The sequence below is a fragment of the Helicoverpa armigera genome, chromosome 22 (assembly GCF_030705265.1).
Source record: "Helicoverpa armigera isolate CAAS_96S chromosome 22, ASM3070526v1, whole genome shotgun sequence".
In the NCBI taxonomy this organism is placed as follows: domain Eukaryota; kingdom Metazoa; phylum Arthropoda; class Insecta; order Lepidoptera; family Noctuidae; genus Helicoverpa; species Helicoverpa armigera.
The window spans coordinates 3,548,119-3,569,548 of NC_087141.1; the positions used below are offsets into that span (position 1 = coordinate 3,548,119).

General features: G+C 36.3%; 1 protein-coding gene across 1 annotated transcript; it reads left to right on the top strand.

The window, feature by feature from the left end:
- The first annotated feature begins 8,385 nt into the window (after window positions 1-8,385).
- LOC126056372 (uncharacterized) lies at window positions 8,386-9,288 on the top strand. Its single transcript, XM_049849058.2, has one exon. It carries the CDS (start codon window positions 8,386-8,388, stop codon window positions 9,286-9,288), a length of 903 nt encoding a protein of 300 aa, XP_049705015.1.
- The last annotated feature ends 12,142 nt before the right edge of the window (window positions 9,289-21,430 follow it).

The following is a 21,430-nucleotide window of genomic DNA, read 5'->3' on the forward strand; positions in this document are numbered from 1 at the left end:
TTTTATTCGTTGATGACTTAATTTCATATAAGTATAATTTATTTTATTTGTATGTGGCATATGTACGACTTTACTTTTAATTTTTATCTGCAGAAAAATGACATGACCTTCCTTGAACATCTGAAACTTTCTTTAATCATAGCAGTTTATTTTTTCCCCCTTCTGAACGTGTCCTCCAATCATTGGCAATATCCCAGCACCCAATGATTGGCAATGTTCATCATAAAATTTGCAAATTCAGCAATCATTTTACAACTGTGAAATTAAAGTGGAACCTCCGAATTTATTTTCTACTACATAGCAATATCTATAACAAATTAATAAATACCAAAAACATCCAACATTCTAGAAACACCAAACTACAATAAAACGCATGCCGTCCTACCCTCGTTTTTACATCAATTTCACGTGTTAGTACATTAGCGGCGGGCGATCAAGCCGCTGGGTCGCGTAATGCTGAGACACGTGCACTCTGCTACGAGCTGCGCATGAGTGCGTCTTAGATATACTAGTATGGGGTTGGTGTGTGATGAACTCATGATATTGTTCTTGAAAGATTGAGCTGCGGGTACGATTAGTGAGAGGTTATGTCTATGTGATTCATAATTGTCACCGATGGACTAAGTATATGGAGAAGTGTATTGGTGAAGGATATGACGGAGTGTCATGTGTCGGAAAGCGACATGAGCGAAGTGGAGAAGAAAAATAATAAAAGCTGACCTCCACCACCATGTGGGATACATATCAGGAAGAGACAGAAATAGTTGCTACAGAAGACCGACTTGGAGGAATATAAGATGTTTAAGGTAAGCTACTATGCTTACATGATAATTGACAGATACCTAGTAACTTTATAAAGACAGCGAAAGTATCTACAACACCAAAAATTAGGCTTGATTCTCTTTTAAACAAAAGAAAGTGGCTCTTAAACATCTTTTGTTATGTGTTCTCACCCAACTTTTGTTACCTCCTTCTTTAATAAACTCTTACGTAAAAATACGGCATCTTATCAACACAACATAACGAGCATAACTTACAAACCACAATTCAGCAGCAGCGAGAATTCAACCACGTATAAAAAGAAAAAATATTTTCTACATTTTCTCATATCTACGCGGAAGCGTACACTACAGGCCAGACATACTCACCCAGTGTGCAGATACACTCGCGGCCACTCGAAAGTACCGCCCGTCACGTAGGTAACTCCCGACGTAATCTGTGAACACTATAATTTGCGATATTGGCCGCTCGGCTGCGGTAGCTCCATTAAAAATTGGATAAAATTGGACATGGATAGCACAAAATGAATGCATTTTCTCGGTTACTGTGGGAAACGAAGCGGCGAAGAAGTTATAGACTATAGACTTTTAGAACACGTTTGTGACGCTTGTAGGTAAATGGTAGGTAACGTTTTTGCTTTGTGAGATTAGCAATGTAAATCGCGGATTATTTTTTTACTTGTGTCACTGTTCGAGAATCGGTGGAAAACAATTTGTCATATTTGTTCCCTCTTTTTAAAGTTGACAATCCCCTTTTGTCATAAACTGATGTATTATAAATTAATTACCAGATAACAAGTGCAATTTTACTTAAAATTGTATGTGTCTTCATTAATTTGACCATAATAAGTACAAGACATGACAGTATTATGCAATTTTGGTCGATAAGAAAAATAAATTGCGTGAAACATGTGATGTAAGTACATGAAAAAAAACTTTTGGATTCTACGCACGTCCAGCGTATCATGTTTATCAGTGTATGTGTACTCATGTGTTAATACTACGTTTGTTCATTCTTTCGTGAATTAATGTATCGTTAAATTGGCCGCCAGTGTAACACACCACGTGCGCTGTCCCGCGATTATGCACGCAAGTGTATTGTTCATGTTTTTGTCACGCACTCGAAATGCACACTCATTTTTTAGCTTCCGTGATTAATTAATTGATTACAGTAAGAAAATCTTGAATGTTTGCCTTTTTTCTTTTACCTATTCACTTTAAGTACACACTGGCCGTTCATAATTTATTATGACAACACGAGTTTTGATTCGGTGTTGAAAAAGGGAACTAAGAATCTGAATCAAAGTGCTGTCTTTAGCAGACTACACTTATCCTTTCGGATAGAACCGGCTTGAATATTTATAAACTTTGAACTTTCTACGCTTTACATTTTTTCCATTAAGGAAAGATGTAGGCAATGGTTCCATTAAACAAATCGGTACAAGCAATTAGGCGTTTAAATTAATGATACGATCTTATTGCATTAGTTAACACTATAATTACAATTAAAGGATCTGTTAAGTAAAAGTTAAGGGACCTTTGAGTGAGGGATAGTTAAGAATAATATCATTATTTGTATAGCAATTAAATAATCTTAAAAATTTAATGTAATATTAATCCTGATCTGTAATGATTCCTACAAGCAAAGTATATTTTTTTAATTGAGGCTTCAGACGAGACCATGGTGTGGGTCCTCGTATTTGAAAATTGAATTTAAATATAATCAAAACACATGTTAATACACACCTTATTATTAAAACACACCACATTTAACCACAAACAAAGCCAGAGGTAAACACTAAACGATGAAGGTCCGAAAAACCGGGTTTTTTCATAAGATGCGCCTGCGCCGCCCACACCGCTTCCTGCGAACGACTTCCGGTCGATGTTAATCGTTCAAATTGCTCATATTATGTTATTATAGCTCAACCATTATTGCTTTTTTCGTTCAATCGATACGATTATTCCAATTTATAATAAAAACTATGGGATAGATAACGTGTATTTATTATGCTATGGAACAGTTGTTTTTAAATTAAAATTTTCGTTGTTGTTTTGTTTCGAAATTGGTGGTAATAACATCGTAATTTGTGGCTGGGATACCTATATTTAAAACCTAGAATTTTAGCTATGTCATCGACACAAAGGACATTGTTCAATTTTGGCCTAAGAACCGATGTGAATATAAATTATACTATAATTTTCATTTAATTTTTTATTGTTTGAAACATATTTTCGTTTTCCACGGACACTTCAAATAAATAAATTCCATATAAAAAGTTGGGTCACAATTATTGATGCCTTATAAAATGTTTCCGTCAGCCAGTGCTGCCAGTTTCGGAAGTTTTCGTGATTTCGGTAAATACGGAAAGAATTGAGAACCTCCTTTCCGAAGTCGGTTATTAGAATTAGTTGCTAACACTTTATTCATTTAAATACCTAAATTGACTAGCTAGAAAAAAACTAGTATTCTATATGTTTTAAGCGAAATCGCGAATTTCTAGCTTGGCATTCGAGTAGGATTATAGTTTTCGTAATTGGCAACACTGGTGTACTTCAGTCAGTTTGCTAGAAGTCAGTTTGATTGCTTTGAGACTATCGTTTCTTTTGTGATTTTCTATACGTTTCATGGTTTTATTCTAACAACTTTGGCTTGATTACGGACTCCGATTTGATTGCGTACTTGGTAGACTCGGCTGTGTGTAAAGGACTGGATTTTCCTGGCATTTTCGGATATTGCTCTGTCTGTGATCGAATTTAGTTGTATTATAATTACAACAATGGATGCAGAATATAGTATATTGTATAAATTGTGGAGGTGGAGGTTCTTTGGTATTAGAAAACGAAGATATACTTCGTTGCATACAACAATGGACTGTTCCCAGTATGGTAAGTGGTCTACGAAAGTGTTTTTCTAATTTTGATAAGAATGTTACTACCTACTTATGTTCTCATAAGCACACAATTTCTCGGTTTTCAAATCAATTGCCACAATTGCAAGTTACTTGACATTTACTAATGTTTTATTGTATTTATTTATTACAGGTTGAAGCTCATGACCTTATTTTATTTTATTTATTTATTTATTTATGTAACATGGAAGACTTACAGCTAAAATAACTAGAAATAATTTATATGTACGACGTGTTGGTCTGAAGCAGTCGAGCATAATAAGATGCAATGCACTGTTGGACGCAATTGTGTACTTTGTAAGAAGCTCCTACCATCAGGCATTACTGTTGCAATTGTATCGTTGGGCGTAGAACAGTGGGCTGTTGTGCCCACATAATGACTATAATTTGGTATTTAAGCTGGGCGAGATACCCCCTGCCCAGTTCTTAGATAATATATTATTGAGAAATATTGATGATTAAAAACCTTTAATTGAATATAAATATTGTTTTTATTGCACATCCTCGAAAACCTCTTTCATTGTTATTGGTAAACCTTACTTTAACTGTTAAATTATTTTGTGTGGTAATGACATTTTTAGTATGGTCTGTGCCTTCTTGGTTATAGACCGCGGGTTCGATTCCCGCCTTATGGCATGTAGATAGCTAGGTAACTGTCTAATATAAAAGTAGTAACAATCATTTAAATAAATAATTCTCCATCGTAATAACATCGATTCTTTGAATTGTGGTGAATGGAACTCTTCCATTTTGGATACTTATGCATTTTATCACAAATCCAAAGTGGATTCACTATATATTAAGAAACGTAACGTTGAAAGCAAAAGCGTTTAGGTAGTTGTTTTTCATGCAAATTCTAAGCATATATGAAAACTAGTCACACGCCCCGTCTTCGCACGGTGGCAATGTAAAACCTTGGTGTAAACCTTCCTCTTGACCTACTTTATCTATTTAAAAAATCGCACCCAAATCCATTGCGTAGTTTTAAAGATCTAAAGCATTCATAGGGACAGACAGAAAATGCAACTTTATAAAATGATCATTGTCAAAGAATTCTCTTAAACTTGACTAGGTACTATCTCTTTACCTAGTATCTAGTAGAGTAGTCTTTCCCTAGATCTAGAAGAGAACATATAGAGCTGCACATAGTATTGTTGATATTTTGTATAGTGTAGTTTGATTTTTAATTAATACTACCTACTCTGATATTTCACGCAAGCTTGGTTATTTTTTATTTATAACCTCAAAATATTAACTTTTTTCGTAATTATTTTAGTTTCCTGAAGTGTCCGTTCGTGAAAACTTATTTCATAGGATTCCATATAATTTAAAGAGTTTATAGAAGTCACTTTCCATTCGAACGGTTCTGAGGCAGAACATGTATGGAGCCGGAACAATGTCCTTTTCCTCAAACTTACTTGCTTATCTTTATCTAACTTTTGATATCACGATGGTTTTGCGATTTTTTTAAACCTTTGATTTTTTTGTGACACAATGTTACATAGTATTGTCTGCATGTCTTTTTTTCATTCTATCTTTGGTATTCCTCATTGCTCAAAGTCGTGAACCAGTAAATGCACATAGTACATTTGTGCGAAGAAGAATCCAACTGAAAAATACTACAAAACCGAATCCGATAGAACACCTTCTGATTTCAGTATTAGGTAGGTATCTATCTTCTATCGTGAAATCCTCATTAATAACAACCAAATTTAGATACAACAATCAACCCTTCACAACTCCATTATTTTGAAAAGCAACTAAATTGTCAAGTGCACACAGTTTCCATTTTGTAACTCTAAAATCATTGAAATTTTGCAGCATGTGTACCTATCGGAGAAGCAGCGGGGGGTTGATTCAACCCTCAGAGACAGTAGTGGGTACTAATAACACCCCGCGGTTTGAGAGCGAAAATGTCGCGAATTTTAAGCGCTTGAAACACGGTGAGGGGTAAGTAAGTATGATGTTTTTCATTTTGACTTTAAAGAGTAAAATATTGTATTAAAAATGTTATTTCTTCTATTTTAGGTACAAATTTCTACTACAAGAGTTTTCTTTTTCTATTTAACTCACTCAATATGAAGACTTGATTGGACGAGGTAAGCTAGACTGTTAGAGATTCTCCATTATATTACCTGTATTATAAACCCACATGACAAGAGCGCATTATCTAACTCAAGAGTTGCAGATCAGAACGAGTTATTCGTGTATAATGCCGCATAGGTACTTATCTAGCTGCTTCCAGACTTTATGTGAATGACGTCTTTTTCTTCTTTCTTTTATTTTCAATATTTTTCGCTGTATATAAACAGGCTTGAGTACACGATATTCAAACTGCTTATTTGAAATCCTTACGTTAAAAATCAAAGTAAAAGCGTTCCTAAAAGTGCGCTATGCAATTCTTTACAAAGTACTGCGCTGAGTAACTTGCGGTATTGCAATAACTGCATGTTGTGACCGCAAACTTTTTGCTCGCGATAATAATGTTTAACATCGGCACCTAATTCACGAACACCAACACAACGCAGCGTAACCGCAGCGTTTGTAATGCGTGCCGACTAGTACAAACGGTTTCTTTGAAAAAATAGCCTTTTAAAATTATACATGACTAGGGCAGAAAAAAAATGTCGAATTTTCAAATTAAATGTCAAAGGATGCTTGAGTTCAAAACCTTCAGCTTTCAGTACTCTTTTTTAAATGGTTCTGACCTTTCGCACACTGCTGACTAAACAGTCGACCCCAGTTCACCCATTGGTTGGCGATTTTTTTTTAAGAACGTTGGTCTTCATTCTAATGCAAAGTTTTTAGTCGGTCTGATATGTTTATATATATTTTATACCTACTTGGTTAATAAATAAATAATATAAAAAAAAAACCTGAACGTTGAAAATATCGCATCGCTGCTTGTCAAATCTTAGATCCGCCTTATCAAAGAGAAGCGATCCGCTACCAAGTAGTTTTTACTCCCATTTTGCTTCCTTATAAGTTTCTATAGACCACTGCGTTATCTTATTCTTAGAATTCAGTTAGTTATCTCTTTGTAGGCTGTATCTCAACCTGTCACTATGGATTGGTCCAATATTATCATGAAGCCACGCCTACCAGCCATGAATAGCCATTCACTTTCTATTTGCTAGCTTTAAAACGTTGTTTTTTTTACCACGACTTCAAGTGGAAAGTTTAAATGTAGGTGAGTATGTAAAATGTATCAGGGAGAGCTTTTGTCATTTGTCATTGACACTCTGAAGTTGACTTATTAGTGATCGGGAAACAGTCAAAATATTATTTGCAAAACACTTGCCTATACGTGAGACATCTAAAGTCTGACATCACGGCTGCAAACTAATTTGACGAGATCTGTATAAAAGTCGTCGAAACCTTGCCCTTTGGGACAATGCCAGGGATTTGGGTAGGTTCTTTAGTAAAGATTCTGGAATCTTTGACTGCTCATAGGAACATAATAATGGGTTTGTACCCACTGAAAATCGGATTTGACTGATCTTTTTGGAGGCAAATCTGTCCTGTGTGTATGAAAAACCCGTCTCTACCATACAAAAAGCCTGTCCATTCATTTACATATCATCATCTCCCTGTCTTTCCCCTAATTTTACTAAGCTTTCCTCTTGCTGACTTCTTTGACTTGCTCTTCTTCTCTTACTGACATGATCTCACAAGCAACAATGTCCAGCCATCCGCATCTAGCAAACTAGCTGTGCCCCACCGTATCACCAACGTTGCAGAGAAACCACAATTCGCAACCGGGTATAATGTAGTCTATGTCTAATCTCATGCTGTAAGTAGATTATTATCTGATAGAGATCTTTCGCATTTTTATTATTAAGTAAGGGTTATACCAAAAATAATGATTTAAAACATTAGTAGTGTTAACATGTAAGGTTGTGAAGACACGACGTTATTGAGTGAGAGTACAATATTTATAAAGTGCGGTCGCCGTGGCAGGGGCGGGGCGGCGGGTGCGCGCTCAACCCTGAAATGAGTTCGGAGTGAGGTATGGTCACACTGCAAGAGAGTGTAGACTGGGAACCTTCGGCAAAGCACTGATTCGTTCTTCCCTCTATCGACAAGTGTAGAGGTTCTCATCTCATCTTTTGGTATCGTATCGTACTGCAACTTGTAACTGGGACGGACGATCTTTGATAAGAGACTGGAAAAATAAGTGAAATGTTCCTTAGCTTTTAGTCTACTTAAAGCATCTTGTTAATTTAATTAATAAGGAATTTCCCCGCGCGCGCCCGTGTGAGTCAGACGGTTGTTTCCGTGTGCTTGTGCTTATAAATTCGTAAAGTTGGTTAAATCTGCATTAATTTGTGTGTGCTATATACATATCTGTAGACGAAAACCTATACCTTAAAACTGTGCCAAAAATAAATAAATTGATACCTAGTGAACAACGTGTAATCACAAAATAAACAAAATAGGAAGAAAGAAAAACGTGCAGTGTTTGTGTCCGTGACATTGACATACAATGCAAGGACATTAGTCACAGCGTCGAACCAGTCGAACGAACATTGTTTATCTACAGAACAGGTTTTTCGTCTTACATTCTAACGCTCGCCTGGTCTAGCGGTATCGCAAGACTATTACCGTGGGAGTGGTTGGGGGTTCGGACCCAGCTTTGCAGGCAACCACTTTTTGTATTTTATTCTCGTTTTTGCTTCATTATATACTAAAACATGTCAAAGAGAACATCTTCAAATAAGCCAAGAGAAATGCATTACGATTCTGACCCGGAAGTAAATTCAGCCATAACACCACTATCACCATTACAAAATCTCTCTAATATCACACAGAGATTCAAACGCAAGTATCAACAGGATGATGACATAAGCGACCTCTTGGGAGAGATTAGAAAACTGATGTCGGATTTTACTGACAATCAAGATAAGAAGTATAAAGCATTAATGAGTGCTGTAAATGATATAAAGAACCAAAATACTGAGATTCAGAAGACTACCCAATTCTTATCAGACAAATATGATGAATTACTACTTAAGATGAATCAGCTGGAGAAGGAAAACAAAGAAAAACTAGCTTACATACAAATTCTTGAAGAGAAAATAGAAAATTTAGAAACTTTTTATAAATCTTCTAGCCTGGAAATTAGAAATTTACCCTTAGACAAATCTGAGAGCAAAATTAACCTATGTGAGACCTTAATAAACACAGGTAAGGTTCTGAACGTCCCACTACAAAAGTCAGAGATACGAGATATTTACCGCCTGAAGTCCAAATCTGGGAAGTCTAGTGGTACCATAGTGGTTGACTTGTCCTCAGTTATTGCTAAAGATAATCTCCTGCAAGCCTTTAAAATGTATAACAAGAAAAATGCTGCAAACAAACTATCCTCAAAAGATATACTGTTGGACGGTCCAATACAACCTATCTACATGTCTGAGAATTTGACAGCCAAAAAGAGGCGACTATTTTATCTCGCACGAGAGAAAGCGAAAACACTAGAATATACGTACTGCTGGGTCTCACACGGAAGGATCTTTCTGAGAAAAAAGGAGGGTATACCCGCAATACGTATCGACTCCGAAAAGGATCTCGGCAAGTTACAACTAAATAAAGAATGACTAAGTACCAACAGTAGTCATGTTTTCCTTCCTGTTACAATCAATTTTTGCATGCCCTTTTCTTATAAAAATCCAATATTAATTGTCAGAATAATTACTGAAATCTTCTTACATTGTAAATTTAATCCGGTGGCTACTTTTTATAATAACATACAAACATACATACATATGCACACATACCTATTATGTTACCAAATATACACATACACTCATTACATAAAACCAACACATACAGGTCTGAACACAATTACGATACTATTAAACAGAAGCAAACTACCCTTTATGAGCCCACAGCCTCAATACAAATTCAGAACTCCGAAACAGATGAAATTAAGCAGGCCGGACACTGGCACCACTAGCATCTATATTACATTAAAAGATCTATTGCACTGGGACATATACTCCTTAAGCAAGCTAAATGATGAACTTTGATTCTATATCTAATGAAATAGATGCTATTGGCACGGCTCCGTGCTATATTTGTAAACCCGGCCGGTGTGATAATATTTTAAATGTAACTAGTAATTCAATAAAAATACTTCATATCAACATACGCAGCGTAAACCGAAACTTTGATGAACTCAATGTGTTTTTACAGAACACAAACATATTACCAGAAATATTAGTTCTATCCGAGTGCTGGTTAAGTAAAACACCAACCATTCCATCACTTGAGGGCTATGCAAGCTATTATACAACAAATAATATAAATCAAAATGATGGTATTATTGTCTATGTCAGATTGTCGCTACCACATATTATTATTGAACCGCTTGTTCTAGACGCAAACTGTTTAATTTGCAAAGTGGATACCGCAAATCTCGTGATAATTGCCTTGTATCGCCCTCCGTGTAACCGCAACATTAATAACTTTCTTAATGGTTTGGATAGCACCCTTTCATCCATATCAAACTATAAAAACATGGTTCTCATTGGTGATATTAATATTAATATTATTCCAACAGATTTGAATCAACAGGCAAACGAATATCTTAATTTGACGTCATTGCACGGTCTTTTACCTACCCACAATTTGCCCACCCGTGGTAAGAGTTGCCTAGACCATATTTTACTAAAATCAGATTTGAAAACTGTCACATTGGTATTTGAAACTTTTATAACCGATCATGCGCCTGTTTTAATTAGTATTGAAAACACATTAAAAAGACCCAAACACAATAATAGTATCGTGAAAGTGGACTATTCATCGGTTTTTGCAGCTGTACTGGACACTGATTTCAGCCCAGTAAAGAATATGTGTGATGCGGAGGTTGCGGCTGATGTGTTAGTCTCAATGATTAGGTCAATAATCCTTAGTCATTCAATTACACAGCGAATTCCTTCAAAGCTTCGGATCATTAAGCCATGGATAACCAACGGTCTTCTACGATGTATTCGCAATCGTGACTCAATGTGTCGAAAGTTGCAGAACGAACCTGACAACCATATCTTGAAACTGACATATATCAGATACCGGAATTTCTGCAACAAACTTCTTAAAAGGCTGAAACACGCATACGAAAAAATTGAATTTCGGAAAGCTCAAAACAATCCTAAAAAAACATGGAAGCTGATTAAAAATATCACAAACTCTGAGTGCTCAAAAAGTTCTTCTAACGAACTTCTTAACATAGAGACTGATAAAATTGCATCTGTTAATAAGGTTAACGAATATTTTTCTAGCATAGGTAGTAAACTAGCACAAAAATTCGGTGTTTCTTCCGGCTATACACCAGACGAAAACACTATTGTCAACTCTTTCGTACTTATGCCGACCGACGAATGTGAGGTTGAAGCAATTGTCCGTGGCTTACGTGCAGATACAGCTATTGGCTGGGACACCATTCCAACAAAATTACTACAGGAGTGTTCAAGCACCCTAGTCCCGGTAATAACACATATTTGTAACATCTCAATGTCGAGTGGTACTTTCCTAAACCATTTAAAAGGGCTATTGTCCACCCTATCTTCAAGAGTGGGAACAGAGACAGTGTAAATAATTATAGACCAATATCTGTATTGCCCGCCATGTCCAAAGTTTTGGAAAAATTATTAAATACGCGTCTTATAAATTTCTTAGAGAAAACAATATTCTAGCATCAAACCAATTCGGTTTCAGACATGGTAAATCAACGGAGGATGCTGTGGCTTATCTGGTCGATCGAGTAGTTGACTGTCTCGATAACAGACAGAAATGCCTAGGCATCTTCCTTGATCTTACAAAAGCATTTGACACTGTCTCTGTTCCACTCCTCTTGATAAAGATGGAAATGATGGGAATCCGAGGATATGCTCTCCGGATTTTCAGTGACTATCTTTCTGGGAGGACTCAGTCAGTAAAATAGACCGTTTTATTAGTGAAAGTGCCTCTCTAAATTTCGGCGTACCGCAGGGCTCGGTCCTGGGCCCCACCCTCTTCCTTCTCTACATTAACTCCTTATGTAAACTTAACATCCCTAATTGCGCCATCTGTAGCTATGCTGATGACACGGCTTTGCTTATACGTGGAAATGATTGGGTTGAGGTGTTTGCTAGAGCCGAGCACACTTTAAGTCGTGTAATGCACTGGCTGTCCAAGAACCTCTTAACCCTGAACCTTGACAAAACCACCTACCTAACCTTTTCGCTGACAACATCCACTCAACCAACCGCAGATTCATTCGTCCTAAAAGCACATTCTTGCGACCCAAGTAATTTACCTACACCCTGTAGCTGTACCACCTTAGCTAGATCGTCCCAAATTAAATATCTAGGTGTACATATTGATGACTTACTCAGTTGGAGATGTCATCTAACTAGTCTTACCTCTCGTGTCCGTAAGGTGATATACATTTTAAAAACTGCGCCATTCTACTGACTTTAACACCTTAAAAACTGTATACTGCGCTCTGTGTCAGTCTATTCTGAGCTATTGTATATCCGTTTGGGGAGGGCTGCTAAGACGCACTTATTGGCCCTGGAGCGGGCACAAAGAGCTGTACTCAAAGTAATGACTTTTAAACCTTTTAGGTACCCGACATCTCAACTCTATGATAACTGTCAAATTCTTACTGTGAGACAGCTCTTTGTGCTTGCAACAATTGCAAGAAAGCATATTTCTTTGGAATATAACGCAAACGTTATCAAAAAACGTCGGTCACATAAGGTATGTCATACTCCGGCTTTTAGAGCTCCCTGGCTGCACGGCACCATAATGTAATCAGCGGACATTTATATAACATCCTAAACGAACACTGCAAAATTTATCCATTGTCTAGATCTGAATGCAAAAGGAAAGTATCTCAATGGCTCTTAACTAAAACCTATGCTGAAACTGAAGACCTAGTAAAATTAACAATACTATAATAGGATTTATGTCATACATTATTACGTATCTCACTCACACCCACACATTCACTCTAGAAACGACACATCACCTACACGCCACACTTTACACTCGCTCCTCTCCCGCAACACACACACGCGCACACACACCCTGACACACCCTCACACACCCTCTCACACACCCTCACACACACACACACAAAGCTAGCATCCGTAAGCCACCAAAATGCATGCACTTTACCTTATTAATAATATAGAATACTTATATAAAATTTGTTAAATCTTTAGACTTTTTCACGCCAACTCACATGAACTGTAACTAATACTACTGAATCATTTGTATTGCGAGGGCCCTGGTACTCAAAACTCAAGTTAAATCTTACCTTGAGTACCAGAGTTCAACAAAAAAAAAAAAAATTTTGTGTACCTGTATTAGTGTATAGTGTTTTGTTTGTAATGTGTACTTTTATATGGAAAATAAAATATTATTATTATTATTATATATTATTAATTTGCCAAAGTCTTACGAAAACACTTGATTGTTTAGTATTTGCAAAAATATAGGTAATTACAATTAGGCTAGACCAGGCCTTTGATTTTCACCTTGCTACATTAAAACAACAAATTCAAAAGTGCATCCTGTTAATTATGTTCCATTGACAAAAAATCTACCGAACTCGTTCAATCTACCAATCTCCTCGCTACCACAGCACCCACACCCTTCAGATCGTCGTGACCCGAGCCCTCGGGACGTAAACAGCCCTGTTTAAATTAGGATAGGCTTTGACATGTCTTTGGAGAGACCCGTGCATATACCTTTAGACGTTTGATAACCAGGGCCTAGTCCCCAGTGGTCGGGACGTTAATAAACTTCTGTTATGAGCCATTCTTCTCGGGTCTGTGCTAGATTTCTGATTGGATTTTGGTCATGCGAATGACGTAGAACTTGTGAGTTTGATTGTAGTAGTGATGTGGGCCTCGTTCTGGCAGTTAATCTTAGTGACTGCTACGACTAATAACTGAAAAGCTCTACTTTAATAACATCAGTTGAGACTGCGTTTCGACATGAGTGTCAATATATGGACTTAGTCTGTTATGTTTCAAATGAAACACCTTCCTGTCCAATAGGAAATCTGTATATTACCTATATTATTTTTCGGATTAAGTATTCTGCTTTACTCTGATAGAAAAAATAAGTACTTATATTAAGGGGCCATTGATCACAGCTTTGAAGCAAAATCTTTGTCAGAGCATTTGCGAGGAAGAGGGCATGTCTTGACTTACATTAGGCCACACTGATGAACCAAAGGCTCCTCCCTAACTCCGTGTCCAAATAGGATTTCTGGGTTTGAAAATTAAGGAATTCCGTGTTTATTAATTTGTGTTGCATAAAATATTGTGGCGATTTCCTAGCACAAAAACTTGATATACAATTAGATTCATTTACGAGTAAGGAGGCACATGACTAATATTACAAATGCAATAGCAAGATGTCGTTGTGAATGTTGCTTGCGTTTTCTTGGTTATACCAGCGAACTGATTAAGATGGATTTCTAACAGGAATAGATGGAAATTGATGAAAAACAGAAGAGAAACTTTCCAGTTTAGTTTTATAAAGGCTGTGCAGGATAATGAGAATTTTCTTTAGACAGCGTTTGATACTGCGCAAAACAACAAACAGGCCAGTGAGTTTTCCATGATAACGAAGACACATGAGATATACATACTTAGGTAGGAAAGTAATCATACGAAGGAAAATATACATAGATGTAGACCACACCTATAATATACTTACTTTCAACGCACTTTTCTTAAACTACTCAGCCAAAATTATATTTTTAAATGAATATAATTACTTATAAAGAGTACGAGAATCTGTTGTCAACATTGACCATCACGCATGTTACCCGCGCGTGCCTCCAATTACATCCCTCGGACTCCTGATTGCTCAGGGAGTGACACTCCCAAGAGGTAGGACTGACTGACTGAGGTTACATGGGGTTTTGTGGTAGTGTCAGCTCCGTGGTACAGAACAAAATGTATAAGTTTAGAACTTTTTTGTACAAAGAAGAATCGGAGATAAAGCTATAAATTAAGTGGTGAAAAGTGTGCCAAAAGTGTGTTTACTGACTAAAATGTCATGTTTCTTCTAAGTCTTTTATGTACCAGGGCCGCGGTAACTTCTCCCGCATCAATGGAATCTGCCTTATACGAGATTTAATACTGCAGTTCTACACAACAACTCAAATAATTGTGTCATAGTTAAATAATACCTATCTCGTAACAGGTTTTTGGAATCGAAGTTTCACACAGAAGTTCTCAGTTGAAAAGGTTTAAGATGAAGAGAGCTTAGCTTCCAGAATTTGACTACAGACCCATTTCATTTGCATTTACATCAATAAACTACAAACTCGGCTTTCTAATAAAACTTAAGTACCTACATGCACAAGCATACATACATAAGGTAAACGTACCAATAGTCGTCGGATTTCGGAAATCACTCACTTTGAAGCACTACTGTGTGTTAAATATTCAATAGAAAATGAAAATTTTTGCATGACGTGATAGAGTATTTATTCATTATTCTAAGTAACAAATGTTTTTTTAATCATTTTGATGGGTTTATATACTTATTAAGGCAAAAGTAAAAAAAGAGCGATTTGTACCAATAGTCGTCTGATTTGTACGGATACTCGTCAAATTATCCCAGTACTCGTCAACTTTTAATGCTAATGTAAACTCTCTGCTCTTGAACATAAGGTTCAAGTTATGTACATTTTTTTGTGCTTGAATTTGTCAAGCATACTTGTGCTTTTGAAATATAAGGTAGGTAGATAGATAAAAAACCAAATTCCTATTTAGAATAGCAGGTCATAATCTGTTAGCAGGTATTCAATAAAACAGATATATTGTTGCATTTTAAGGACAATGGGCACAAATATATGGGACCTGGTATACCCCACCAATAGGAATGTCATATATACCATTGGATAGGTCTTTTTATGTAGAACAATATTTACTATGACAGCTTTGTTGAAATGTTTGTCCGTTCTGAGATATGGATCAAAAACTGTGCAAAAGTTAGAACTAAATAATCTATTGATAACTCAAGTTTTTAAAGGAAAATCTAAGTACTGCCAAGTGTAAGTCTTGTAAGTGCTACCTGCTGTGCCCGTTAGGATCCATAATTGTTACTATTAGGTATGGTAGCATTTCAACCTTTTATAACGGACAAACAATAGAACAAAGCTGTCAAAATTAAAAAGACCTATCCAACGATATATATGACTTTGCTATTGGTGCGGTTTCTCATTACGCCCAAAATCCAGTTGATACAATAAAAGGTTGAAATGCTACATAATAGTAATAATTATGGACGCTAACGGGCACAGCAGGTAGCACTTACAAGACTTACACTTGGTAGTACTTAGATTTTCCTTTAAAAACTTGAGTTATCAATAGATTACTTAGTTCTAACTTTTGCACAGTTTTTGATCTATATCTCAGAACGGACAAACATTTCAGCAAAGCTGTCATAGTAAATGTTGTTCTACATAAAAAGGCCTATCCAATGATATATATGACATTGCTATTGGTGGGGTATACCAATCTGCCCATTGTCCTTTATATTCCTATCTATCAAACGCTTGGAATCACAAAACCAGTCTATAAAATATCTATACTAATACATATTATAAAGCTGAAGAGTTTGTTTGTTTGTTTGAACGCGCTAATCTCAGGAACTACTGATCCGATTTGAAAATTTCTTTCAGTGTTAGATAGCCCATTTATCAACGAAGGCTATAGGCTACTTTTTATCCCGGTACGGGAAGTAGTTCCCACCGGATGCGGGTGAAACCGCTGGCAGAAGCTAGTATGTTATATTTCTTAATCATAATAACGACGCAGTCATGTGCATATGTAGCACGAGTAAAATAATTACTTTTAAAATATTTAAATTGTAAAATAAAATAATTAGTATTCACAAAAAATAAAAACCACATTCATTTATATAGCTTATCGCGAAATAATTACTAACATTCATAGATATGTAGGTAAGGTTGAAATTCATCAAAACTTCTGAACTGCTTAGCGCATGCTAAGTACCATTTGCAAAAATCTCTATAGACAGTTTAAACTGTCTACTGTCTTAAAGGTATCAATCAAAAAATAAAATATGATTAGGTACAACTAACCGTTCAAACCCAATAATAATAATATCTAATAAGGTTGATTCTTTGCCCACCAGGCCACCACGACTTTTTTCCAGGTGCCATAGTTCCTATAGTTTCCTATATCCTAATCCACTAACATCCCTCCGAACGCAATAGCCCAAGTAGTTTTCCTCCATAGTTAGCAATATTTTACAGCACAGAACCGGAGATTGTCCTTGGGTTCATTTCTGTAGTATATATACAGGGATAATCGTCGGTTTTGTGTCACCATTTCATTTAAGTTGCCTCAAAAGGGCGTTTTTAATTTTTTTGCTGCATCTGATGTTGTGTGTGGGCCCTTGATTTACAGCTTTTATGACTTTTAAAAGGCCCTCTTGCTTGTAGTTTCTTTCAGTCATGATGTGCAATCACTAAATACAGACAATTTTAAATAAAAAAATCTTACTTAAGATTACTCTTTACCCATCAATATCGAATACGACAAGCAAAGAAGTGACAGCGATGGAAGCTATGTCATCTTAGTTTTAAAACTGATTTTAATATTTTTTGCGTCAAAACTAGTTGAATGACATAATTTTTATACAGGCGCTATTAAGGCACGTTAGAACGTCGCGGTACAATACGCGTGACGAAATGCAGTTATATCGAACAAAAAGCATAGTGTAAGAACAGTCAATTTTTCAAAAAAATTGTAATCCAAGCGTAGTAGAAACAAAGGCTAGTGCTAATCTTAATCGAATGGCGGAGGCCTTTTTTTTAACGACGTCAAAAATCATCAAATGTGACAAACCCTCCCGCTGTGGGTTAACAGCGGTGAGGGAGTGTCAGACTCTTACTGACTAAAAACCGTCGTATTCCGTCATAGGCCTTTTATGCCGCCGCGGTATCTCTTTCGAACAACCCGCAGCAATGGCGGAGGCCTACAGCGGCCAATATATACCTGAAAAAACACTCGTAGAAAGTGCATACTTACAGAAAACAGGGGATTTAGCCATTAAGAAACATATGAATTGAATCGAATAACATGACTGTGTGTACGTGCATCTAGAACCAGCAGAGTAAAATTTACCCCTAAGAAAAAGCTTAAAAGAAACGCAGTTTTATGAACAAATGTAGTCTAAACCTTAAATATGTTTGTTCTAGACAGTTATCAATTTTGTAAAAGTCCCGATATTAGCTATTTATTCGCATTTTGTACTGTAAAACACAAAATATCCTCATTATGACGAGTTTAGGTGCAACTTTTGAGCATGTCCCAGTAGTCGTCATAATAATTGTAAAATTGACGGGTTTTGGGTCAAATGGGAGTTTTGAAGTACCAATAGATGTCACATTAAAAAAATAAGTCTTCTATGTTAAAAGTATTCTAAATTGCATATTACATCGCTAGCAAATAAACTTAACTATCTAATTAAACAAAAAAACATACCACAGACCCCACTGGAGTTATGTAAATCAAAACACAAAACCACGTGCTGAGTTTCACTTTTGACAGCTGAACTTCACGAAAAAACGATTTTGTTAGGGCACACACTTTTCAAATAACATATCTTAGAAGCCGTGACTGTTAAAACCCCGTATTGTTATTTCAATTGTGCAATATATTATCAAGAATATGTTGATATATAAACCGGCCCATTTTAAGTTCAATAGAAAATAATAATAAAAGTTTTAAGATTAATTGACGACTATTGGGGCATGACGACTTCACCCGCGTTTACCTTAATAGGAATTGAGTAGAATATCTTACAACATAATATAATTTGAGTAGAAAATCTTACATAGTATATGCGCAAGATAATACGTAATTGCAATGTGTTGGCGCCTTCATCATCAGATAACGTAAGAATTTCCTTGTTTTTAAGCTAAACTTGTACAAAAACTAGCAAGAAGCTAGACTAAACGCCAGGTTAGTCACAACTCACGCACGCGGCAGCTCGTTCACAAAAAACCGGACACAGACAAAACAGAGGATTATTTTATCGGTTTTTATCGTTTACCGATTATTTTAATCGGTGCGGCTGGATCGGGTGTCCGTCTGTCGGTAATGGACGTAATCGGTCGCTAATCGGTGCACAATTTACGAAATTGTCGATCCGTGTCGGCGACCGAGTCGATGATCGGTCGATAACGTAGTGATGGCTCGCATTGTTATCGATATTGTTAAATTAGTTATTGGAAATCAAAATGCAGGTCGAAATTTTAATCGAGGTAAAAGTGTTGTATGGTAGGCTACTGGTAAAGTTACGGTGATGAAAAATTAAGAGGTATCGTTTCATTTCAAAGTTGGGTGTTATTCTTTGCAATGGTCACAACTTGAACGCCTCTCATTTATCGTTTATCATTTATCGCTATTCAGACCTTTAAAAATATTTTTCTAAATACTATTTTGCGTATTTTTAAAGATAAAGCCCACTAATTTCCGTAAAAAATACAACGTAAAACCACAAAACTCCTTAGATCGATAAGTGCTATCGATCCAACGTATCAGCCACATTGTTTGTAACAAAATTATATAAAAAAAGATGTAAAATTGGCAGCGAACCGCCGTCTAACCCCTGTATTGATCACAATAATCGATCGTGTGCCGCGTAATTGCGCCGGATCGAACCCGCGACCCATTATGTCATTATAGTCGACCGACCGAAACAATAGAAAAAACGCTACGAAGAAAAATCCACCTTAAAGACAAAGACATAAGGATTATAACTTGTCGATAGGGCCAAAGAGTTACGTCACTTCAATTCTAAATTTGGAAAATGGCACAGCTTATAAAATTATAAGTTTTAAATCTTAAAACAGGGAGGGTAGAGTTAATTTCTGTGTAACGAGTTTTTTGTTCGAAAATAGTAAACGTTCCAATTTCAAAATTGGCAGTGATCGTCTGCCGGGCGCCTGCACAGCTGTGATGTCAGATGACACCGACACCCGGTTTAGACATTGGCTGTTTTAAAAATGGAATAATCAGCTGATCGTTGTGATGTTGCAGAAAAAAAAAATAAGTATGTGGCCTAATTACTTATTGAGTCATTTTATCAGGTGTTCCACATTCTATGGGCTTTAAAATACCTCTATAAGGGGCAAAATGTCTGGAAACTGTCTAACTTCGTACCAAAATTGAGAATTATATCAAGAATATTCGGTTCGCGGATGAAACTGTCCACAAAAAAGTTTTCCGAACTTTTAAACATAATATTAAACTGGCACAAAATCCTCTATATCGTGTCTATACCCCTTTCATTTAAATCACAAAATAACTTAAACATCACGACATTGGACCTCCATTTCATTCTTGAAAGAAAACCTCATTTGCGTTGTGCCTTTTTCTGTTACAAAAAAAAAACTTGAAACTTGTCCATGGCCCATCCATGGGCCGTCACATCAGTTTTATGGGGTATGAATTTGTCTGCGGCCCCAGTTCATGTGATGTGGTCCAAGACCGCAGTCTTTGAGTTGCACCGTCGCAAATATCATGGGAGAAACACCAAAGAGTTTGCAATAAGAATGTAGACCGCAGAGGTTTTATGATTGCGTCTCTTTACTGAAGCTTTGGGTACGAAAGGTTTTGGATTGTTAGTGAATTTGTGTAAGAAAATGTTTTCTTTAAGGATAATGTTAAAATTGTCATTTTGGGTTCACATTGGTTTATTTTTTTATCGTATTTAAGACCCCTCTCTTGATTTGTGCATCTGGAAGTAACCGACCGTTGTGCTTTCGTAGCTTTTTTAAGCCGATCCTTACTGCGAAATGGAGATGGAGAAATTCTTGTAGGCAGTATGATTAATATCCAGTGTGGGCAAATGAAAATGTGTCCTCAGTATCCAGGTAAAAAATATTTTTAAAACTTAAAATAATGGTCACTTACGTACATAAAATTGGGTAGGTACATAAGTTATATAAAACTGACAGATTAGAGTAACCTGTGGAACAAAAAATGTATGTATGTAGAAGTACTTAATATGTATTTTAGTTACCTAGCTAAATAGTAAGGAATAGACTAACGATGTTATTTATACCTATATACATATCTATAATGTATATTATTACGAACAATGCTAATTAGGACATTGTTTCGACACATTAATGAGGTTGCTTAGGCATGTCGATGACATCTAATCTAACGTCTACCTGGCTGGCTTGAAGTTTGCGGTATGATCGGGTGTCACGTTATATGCAGCTCTAATTATATACTCAACAAATATAGAGAGATACTAGGAGTAAATAAAGAGAACAAGACACAGGTACGAAAATCTATCTTATAAAGGTACAGTGAATCTGAATAGGTACCCAGAGATTCTTTCAACCAAACGACTTTATCGACAGACTCAACACAGCATTAAATCATTCACAACTCATGAATGAAAAGTACACCGCATCATTTCTCGAACCATCAAAAGTTATTCCGAATTACACTCGACAAACGAATCGTAATGAAAAAACAATAACACACTGTCACAAATCATAAGGCGCACCCAACACGGTCTAATCTCACGACCAGAGACAAAAAAAAACAACTGACCAAAGAGGCTACAGACCTTAGTCGATTAATCGGAGCTAAAACTAATCAAGCCTATCTGAAATGGAATAAAACAACGGTCGATGTTAAAAAACAAATGAATGGAGGCGGCTCGACCCGCTTCTTC